Genomic DNA, 8,284 nt, shown 5'->3' on the forward strand with positions numbered 1-8,284 from the left:
GTGTAGTGCAATGCCCACAAAAGACAGAAGCTGCTGTCTAGAACTGGAGTTACAGACAGTTGTTAGCTGCTATGTGGGTGCTGGGATTCAAACCCAGGTCTTCTGCAAGAACAGTCAGTGTTCTAACCACTGAGCCATCTCTATAGCCCCTGTTGGTTTTTTGTTTGTTTGTTTTTAAAGACAGACTCTCTTACTGTGTAGCTCCAACTGGCCTGGAACTCACAGAGATCCACCTGCTTCTGACTCTTGAGTGCTGGAATTAAAGGTGTACGCCACCACTCATGGCCTTTTTTCCTTTTCAATAGGAAGGTAAATTTTCCCTTAGTCCACTGAGCCATCTCTATAGCCCCTGTTGGTTTTTTGTTTGTTTGTTTTTAAAGACAGACTCTCTTACTGTGTAGCTCCAACTGGCCTGGAACTCACAGAGATCCACCTGCTTCTGACTCTTGAGTGCTGGAATTAAAGGTGTACGCCACCACTCATGGCCTTTTTTCCTTTTCAATAGGAAGGTAAATTTTCCCTTAGTTGCCTGAATAGGTGCATTGTGGGCCAGGCACTGCACTTAAGCCAATATATTGGTGTCTCACTCCCCACAGCCTCTGCCTGCCTCAGTTTCCTCTGACTGCAATCTGGGCCTTAAAGGAAGTAGATTCACCATGCCTCTGATTTCACATAACCCTGAGGCATCCTATGGGTCATAGTGGCTTTAAAGATGTGCTCGCATCTTCTGTTTGCCGTGGGCCCATACCAGAACAGAAATTGGTACCAGAGAGTGGGATATTGCTGTGACAGACCTGACCTTGGTGTTTTGGGGAGGACTGTGGAAGTGTTTGGAACTTTGGGCTGGAAAAGCCATTGCATGCTCAGAGTTTGTTGCAGTAGAGCTTGGAACAGTTATGCTGAAAGAGTTGTAGATGATGGAGGCCTGGCTTGTGAAGCTTCAAAGGGAAATGGAGACTATCAGGGCTGTTCGTATGAGAATTTTGGATTGAGGATCTGTGGGTTCTGGTTGACTGGGGCTGAAGAATCAGCTGTGATTAAGAAGAGACCAGAACCTGAAGCAAAACCTTTGCTTTATTGGGACAACTGATACTGGTTAGCTGGGGCTGAAAAATCAGCTGTAAGTAACAAGAGACCAGCATCACTGTGGTGGAGTCTTCTGGGAGGTATTTCCTCAGGGTCAGCACACAGAGGGGACCCGCACCTCTATTTCAAGCTGGAAGCAGGACTTGGTAATGTGTAAGAGTCTCCTGCATGGTTCTGGTGTTGAAAGTGTGAAGGGGTGTCGCATCTCACTGACCTGGCCTCAGTCCCTATGCTCAGGCGGGTAAGAGTGCAAGAGCTGCCTTGGCTGGCAGGCAGAGGAGAGTACAGCTCTGTACCAGCTCCTGCCTGGCCCTCCTTGCCCTTCTGCCTGCCATTGCTACCTGTGGGGATGTTTCACTTACTTTCCTCACATGGCATCCCCATACAGATGGGCCACTTGGAGCAGCATAGTGGGAAGATGTGAGCAGTGTCCTGGTGTCTGATCTCTGCTTTCTGCTCAGGGACACCCAGCCTGGGACTTGCTGTGCCTCTATACCATGGGGCTCCACACCCTGGCTGGTAGGGGTAGGATCATTGCCATGCCTCCCTTCCCACACTGGACACAGGATCAGAAGAAGTGGCTAGGCCCAGAACAGTGGATGGGTCCAGGACAAGCTATGGCTCAAGAATGAGGTTGCAGGCTTCTGTCAGCCTACAGGGAGGAGCTGTGGAAAAGGTGGCTCTTGGACACTCCCCTTCCTCTAGAACCCCCAGGGCCTCACTGCAGATGGCTCAGGCAGAGGACGGAAGCTATGTCAGGGTCTGGTAGAACATTCCTGCCTTTCTCATGAACCTCTCTGGCCGGGCCTAGTATCTCCTGGCCAGTAGGGCACCTTTCCTGAGCCATCCTTCTTTTCCCTTCTGTTCTGTGGTCTGGGACCTTGGCTGCCCCAGGATTGGCTGGTGGAGGCAGCCTCTCTGCAACCCACATTCCCTTCCCAGGAAGCGGAAGAAGGCTGAGTGTGTCCTGTAGAATTGAATAGCAGGAAATCTCTCCATTTACACAAAGAAAGTTGGCAGACAAGAGCAGGCGGCCCAACACCAAGGGCCAGGGCCGGCCCCTGTGGGCAGAAGGGACTGGGGCCACACCAGCTTCCCACACATTCCACAGCCTTATGGGTCCGCTGGAGTGGGGTGGCAGGGGTGCCCCTTCCCTAGGTCTCCACAGGGCTCAGCCCTACCCTCCCCACAGCTTAGAACCTGAGTGAAGTCCCCTGATAGGGTGCCTCCATCTGTACAGCCCCCTATCAGCACTCCTCGCCGCTCTGACTCAGCCATCTCTGTCCGCTCCCTGCACTCCGAGTCCAGCATGTCTCTGCGCTCCACATTCTCGCTGCCCGAGGAAGAGGAGGAGCCGGTAGGTGTGGTGGGCTTGGCAGGGATGGTCTTTGAGGGCTGTCACTGTGCTGCAGTGGCATAGGGCACCTTCCCTTTAGGACACACCAGCCTGGGTCCCAGTGAGGGTGGGTCAGAGCACCTGGTCTGTTGGAACTATCTCCCTATCTCCCCACTCCTGTCTCAAGGCTGCCTGGGTGGTAGGAAGGTGAGGCTCAAGTAGGGTACTTTCTAGTCTTTATCCCAGGAAGATGGAGCCAGTGAGGGCTGGCTGAGACTGTGTAGACCTTGTATGTGTGGCTAGTCGTTGCTCAGGCTCTGCCTCTGGAGCCATACCCCTTGCTCTTTGCTCCTTGATTCTGTCATGGTCCCAGCCTCAGCAGCACTTCCTAGGACAGACTCAGCCCCAAAGAACAGCCCTGAATCTAGACAGGGTGAGCATGCAGGTGGCCTGGGGACTGAGTGCCCACTCCCTGAGCCCCCACCTTAGCACCCCATGCTCACCTCCTCATTACCTGACCTTTCCTTTGCTCTGTCTAGGAACCACTGGTATTTGCCGAGCAGCCTTCAGTGAAGCTATGTTGTCAGCTCTGTTGCAGTGTGTTCAAGGACCCTGTGATCACCACTTGTGGGGTGAGGTTACCCTCACGGACCCTCTTCCTCACTGCAGGGTCCTCCCCTTGACTCTTGGGTCAGTGGGCTGCTGGCCCCTTCCCAGAGCCATGGCCTTGCTCATTGGCCTGAACTGGCTGCCCAACAGTTACCCTCTACAGTGGGCATGGTATGGGGTGAGCCCTGGGTTACCACTGGCCTCTCCTTGTGGGAAGGTAACCACAACTGTCCCCCAAATCCACTCTTTGTTTCCACAGCACACGTTCTGTAGAAGATGTGCCTTGAAGTCAGGTAGGTCTCTGCCTCCTGTCCAGACCTGGTTGGTTACCTATTTCCCAGGTAGGAGGATGGGTGGTCCCAGCCCTGCTGTTCCCCTGGCAGCCAGCAGAGGCCACTGGCTTCTCCCTTCCTTATGCTGGCATTTGTGGCCTTTTCTGGGGCTGGAATGGTATTTATAGGGGCTGAAGCCCAACAGAGGACCTCTGCAACAAAGCAATGAGACCCCAAACCTCTGGTGTCCCCAGACTCAGCCCTCATTGTGGTAAACGTGAGACACCTCCTAGGGTCAGGGCTTAAGCTCCAACAGATGCCATTGTCCCTAGCAGCCCCTATTCTTGGCCCATACTAGGCTGGTTGCCTGTCTACCCTCCTGTTCCCTACCCCTTTAACCTTGCCTAAGACTACTGGGTTGGCTGAGGCCTCTGTCACCACCTGCTCCTCTGGGAGACCTACTGTGCATTTCTTCCTGTGTGGATACCTTGGGGCAGATGGAAGGGTAGATGAGACACCCAGGGAGTTCCTGCCTGCCAGAGCATCCTACCTCCCCAGGACTTGGTTTCCCCATGGACAGATTTGCCAGGTGATGGGGTAGCTGGGCAGATGGTAGACTCAGCATGCCTTCCTCCCCCAGAGAAGTGTCCTGTAGACAACGCCAAGCTGACAGTAGTGGTGAATAACATTGCGGTAGCTGAGCAGATTGGTGAACTCTTCATCCATTGCCGACATGGCTGCCGTGCAGCAGGTGCTGGGAAGCCTAGTATCTTCGAGGTAGACCCCCGTGGCTGCCCCTTCACCATAAAGCTCAGTGCCCGGAAGTGAGTACCTTCTGGGCCCCTAGTTCCCTGACAGTGCTGAGCACCTTCACCTCTCTGAGGCTCCATCATGAGGCCCCAGCTCAACCCCATGTCCTGAATGTACACAGGGACCATGAGGGAAGCTGTGACTACAGGCCTGTGCGCTGCCCCAACAACCCCAGCTGTCCACCCCTGCTCAAGATGAACCTAGAGGCCCATCTGAAGGAGTGCGAGCACATCAAATGTCCCCACTCTAAGTACGGGTGAGTGGGCGGGGGCGGGGCGGGGGCTGGTGGGGTCCTAAGCCATCCTCAGCACACCTTGCCTGAGGACCCTGGTGAGCTGTTGCATGGGAGATGGACCAGTACCAGGAGCCACACCAACGACTGCCACCACAGTTGACATCCAGGTGCCCAGGAGAACATAGAGGACTGAACAGGTTGGGAGTGGGATGTCAGGGAAAGCAGGTAAAGGGACATAGATTTGAACAAATGTCTGGAGTTGTGGGCACGGAGAGAAGGTGGGTACAGAGAAGAGGAGCCCAGCTTTTCAGAGCAGGGAGGCTAGTGATGGGCAGAGGTTTTAGTCTCAGGGTGGGAGGGGCCCTTGGGGCACGTGATAGGATTTCACTGGTGAAATGGCCTAACTGCTAGGTGATGGAGGTCAGGTAGGTGGCTGGATCTGGGGGTGATGAGTACAGCAGTGGATAACCCTTGAGGGGTTTGGGGAGGTTTAAGGGAGCAGTCCTGTCAGGCAGGCAGGTGGGCAGCTGTCCTGTCCCCCCAGGTGTACATTTATCGGGAACCAGGACACATATGAGACACACTTGGAGACATGTCGCTTTGAGGGCTTGAAGGAGTTCCTGCAACAGACAGACGACCGTTTCCATGAGATGCATGTAGCACTGGCCCAGAAGGACCAGGAGATTGCTTTCCTGCGCTCTATGTTGGGCAAGCTCTCAGAGAAAATTGACCAGCTGGAGAAGAGCCTCGAACTCAAGTTTGGTGAGGTCCAGTCCAGAGAGAACAGAGTCGAGTACTGCTCTGGACCCCAGTAACACCTTTCTTTTGCCACTCAGATGTCCTGGATGAGAACCAGAGCAAGCTTAGTGAAGACCTCATGGAGTTCCGGAGGGATGCGTCCATGTTGAATGTGAGTAAGCAAGGTGATAAGATGTAAGAGGGCATGGCATGTTGGGGCACAGGACTTTTCTACATCTAGGGCCCCTCCACTGGCCTCAGTCCCTACTAGTCAGGGTTTAAGGGTCTGTATTCTGCCCTTGGCCTTGCAGGATGAGCTGTCTCACATCAACGCACGCCTGAACATGGGCATCCTTGGATGTGAGTATGTCTCACTGCTATTCCCACACTCTGTCCCCAGAGCCCCACTAGCCCCTCATTGGCTTCTCCTATTTGCAGCCTATGACCCTCAGCAGATCTTCAAGTGCAAAGGGACCTTTGTGGGCCACCAGGGCCCTGTCTGGTGTCTCTGTGTCTATTCCATGGGTGACCTGCTTTTTAGTGGCTCTTCCGACAAGACCATCAAGGTGGGTAGGGTCCTATCCCACAGGCTCTGCAACTTTGCTGGGTTCAGCTGGGCACTACATGCAGCCTCTGCTACCTTCTGCCTATGGCTGGGCCTTTTCCCTTATGGTTGTCATCCTGTCCTTCAGCACTGGGTTGACTCTGCTGTGACCTGGTCTGGCTTAATCTGTGCAGGTCTGGGACACATGTACCACTTACAAGTGCCAGAAGACACTGGAGGGCCACGATGGCATTGTGCTGGCACTCTGCATCCAGGGGTGAGTCTGGGTACAGGTGTACCCACTGACCACTGGGATAGGAGATGCCATACTTCCACCCTGTGAGCTCTGAGCCTGAGCTTGAGCCTGAATAGCTTGTGTCTGCTCCAACTGTGGAGTACCTTCACACCTGAGCAATGCTGGGTTCCTGGATGACAGTCAATGAACTCCCAGCAGTCTTAGCCCCGCCCTTAGTGTACGCCAGGTACCCAGAGGCCAGAGGTGGCACTCATAGCTGTTAGGGAAGCTCAGCTGTTATTACTATGGCTAGTGCCTTGGGCTCAGCTCTGAGTATAGCAGCTATTGTGGTTAACTTCTTGGTAGGCTTTTCCCAAGCCCAGCCTTCCTGTCTTGTGTCATGTTTCCTGTGTGTGGTCATAGTATGTATCTAGGGTAGAAGCCTTGCTTAATTTCACTGGTAGCAGTAGCTGCCCTGGGACTTAGTGATTAGATTGGGTGGCCACATCCAAGGTTCCCATGAAAACTGTGACTGGCACTTAGAACCTCATCCACCTAAGGCTAGGCACCCTGAGGTAGACCAGACACTGGGCACTTGGTTCCTGGGACCAGCTTGGGCATAATGCCCAAGGAAAGTAGCTTTTCCCTGCCTCCATATGTTGACTTTACTTTTGCAGGTGCAAATTGTACAGTGGATCTGCAGACTGCACCATCATTGTGAGTGGGGCATGGGCACAGAAGCAGGAGTGGGTAGCCAGAAGAGACTCAGTGCTCATACTCTCCTCAGTAACTTCAGCTCTGAGGCTTATTGTCAATCCATACAGGTGTGGGACATCCAGAACCTGCAGAAGGTGAACACCATCCGGGCCCATGACAACCCTGTGTGCACATTGGTGTCTTCCCACAACATGCTCTTCAGTGGCTCCCTGAAGGCCATCAAGGTATAGGCAAGGGGTGTTCATGCATGTGGCAGGCAATGGGGTGGTAGGCACCTCCCCAGCCAAAGCTCATGTTCATCTCCTACAGGTCTGGGACATTGTGGGCACTGAGCTGAAATTGAAGAAGGAGCTCACAGGCCTCAACCATTGGGTGCGGGCCCTGGTGGCAGCCCAGAGCTATCTGTACAGTGGCTCCTACCAGACAATCAAGGTGCACTAAAGCCCCCCTGTGCCCCTCCCCCCAACCCCCCAGTAGTAAGAACTTGCCCTCTGCTATATTTCCCAGGCTGCCCCTAGAGCTCTGTCCTGTCTGTACCCTCTACATGCCCTGGGTGAACTTCTGAGCCCCAGAGATGAGGTGCCTGGCCTGAGACCAAGTGACATACTTGCCCTTAGATTTGGGACATCCGGACCCTTGACTGCATCCATGTCCTACAGACATCTGGTGGCAGTGTCTACTCCATCGCTGTGACGAATCACCACATTGTCTGTGGCACCTACGAGAACCTCATCCATGTAAGGCTAGGCACCCTGAGGCAGACCAGATGCTGGGCTCATCTCCCCTCCTCTTGTTCTAGATCCCCATCTCTAACTTGCCTGTGTGTGCCCCCTTTCAGGTATGGGACATTGAGTCCAAAGAGCAGGTGCGGACTCTAACGGGCCATGTGGGCACAGTGTATGCCCTGGCAGTCATTTCAACACCAGACCAGACTAAAGTCTTCAGTGCATCCTACGACCGGTCCCTTAGGGTATGGTGCTGCCCAGTAGTAGCAGGTGGCCCAGAGGAAGGGCTGTTTGGCCTTGGTAGGCCCTCACATCCTTTGTGCCCCCCTAGGTCTGGAGTATGGACAACATGATCTGCACACAGACGCTGTTGCGCCACCAGGGCAGTGTGACCGCGTTGGCTGTGTCCCGGGGTCGGCTCTTCTCAGGGGCTGTGGATAGCACCGTGAAGGTCCGTGCCTGTGGTTTAGGTGGGGTGGGGCAGTTAACAGTGGAGGGCAGGGAGCCTTAGACTGGCCAGCAGGTATCCTTGGGCTACAGGGGATCTGAAACTCCTTTCTTTGCAGGTCTGGACATGCTAACTGAATCCAGGCTAGGCTTTGGCCCCCCTGGGTGTGGTAGTCAGGCTGGCCCTATGTGATAGTCCTGGAGTTCCTGCCTCTCCTGTGGAAACAGACAGGCTCAGGCAGCACTTTCTCTGCCCTATGCTCAGTGAGCCTCACTGTATTAGGCCCTGCCCTCACTTCTGCCAGGGGAATGCCCAGGTCCCTTTTTGGTGCCAGGTACGATGCTTACCCGGCCCACCCTTCATCACTCCAGAGGGACTATGGGCCTTTTTACTCACCTTTTCTACTGATTTTAGACTGTATATAGATTTTATTACTTCTCTGTTGAAATAAAAGCTGCACAGATTGTGGTTGTAAGTGGAGACATTTTCTAGGAGATGCAACATTGGTTGTGCACAGGCACCAAAAGGA

General features: G+C 54.0%; 1 protein-coding gene across 3 annotated transcripts in view; it reads left to right on the forward strand.

Moving 5' to 3' along the window:
- The window catches only part of Traf7 (TNF receptor associated factor 7), a 22,707-nt gene extending 14,488 nt beyond the window's left edge, over positions 1 to 8,219 (forward strand). For 2 of the 3 annotated variants that reach the window (XM_008845164.3, XM_008845171.3), the window contains exons 5-21: positions 2,327 to 2,443; positions 2,962 to 3,054; positions 3,291 to 3,324; positions 3,944 to 4,127; positions 4,235 to 4,369; positions 4,893 to 5,110; positions 5,185 to 5,258; positions 5,398 to 5,446; positions 5,525 to 5,652; positions 5,825 to 5,907; positions 6,543 to 6,582; positions 6,690 to 6,806; positions 6,892 to 7,014; positions 7,200 to 7,319; positions 7,421 to 7,552; positions 7,639 to 7,758; positions 7,874 to 8,219. In XM_008845164.3, coding sequence (XP_008843386.1) covers positions 2,327 to 2,443; positions 2,962 to 3,054; positions 3,291 to 3,324; positions 3,944 to 4,127; positions 4,235 to 4,369; positions 4,893 to 5,110; positions 5,185 to 5,258; positions 5,398 to 5,446; positions 5,525 to 5,652; positions 5,825 to 5,907; positions 6,543 to 6,582; positions 6,690 to 6,806; positions 6,892 to 7,014; positions 7,200 to 7,319; positions 7,421 to 7,552; positions 7,639 to 7,758; positions 7,874 to 7,888 — 1,782 coding nt within the window. In that variant the 3' untranslated portion in view covers positions 7,889 to 8,219. The remainder of the gene's footprint in view (positions 1 to 2,326; positions 2,444 to 2,961; positions 3,055 to 3,290; positions 3,325 to 3,943; positions 4,128 to 4,234; positions 4,370 to 4,892; positions 5,111 to 5,184; positions 5,259 to 5,397; positions 5,447 to 5,524; positions 5,653 to 5,824; positions 5,908 to 6,542; positions 6,583 to 6,689; positions 6,807 to 6,891; positions 7,015 to 7,199; positions 7,320 to 7,420; positions 7,553 to 7,638; positions 7,759 to 7,873) is intronic. The other variant, XM_017801257.2, reaches the window with a different exon arrangement.
- Positions 8,220 to 8,284: the final 65 nt, after the last annotated feature.

The sequence above is a fragment of the Nannospalax galili genome, unplaced genomic scaffold (assembly GCF_000622305.1).
Source record: "Nannospalax galili isolate Female #2095 unplaced genomic scaffold, S.galili_v1.0 scaffold471, whole genome shotgun sequence".
NCBI lineage: Eukaryota > Metazoa > Chordata > Mammalia > Rodentia > Spalacidae > Nannospalax > Nannospalax galili.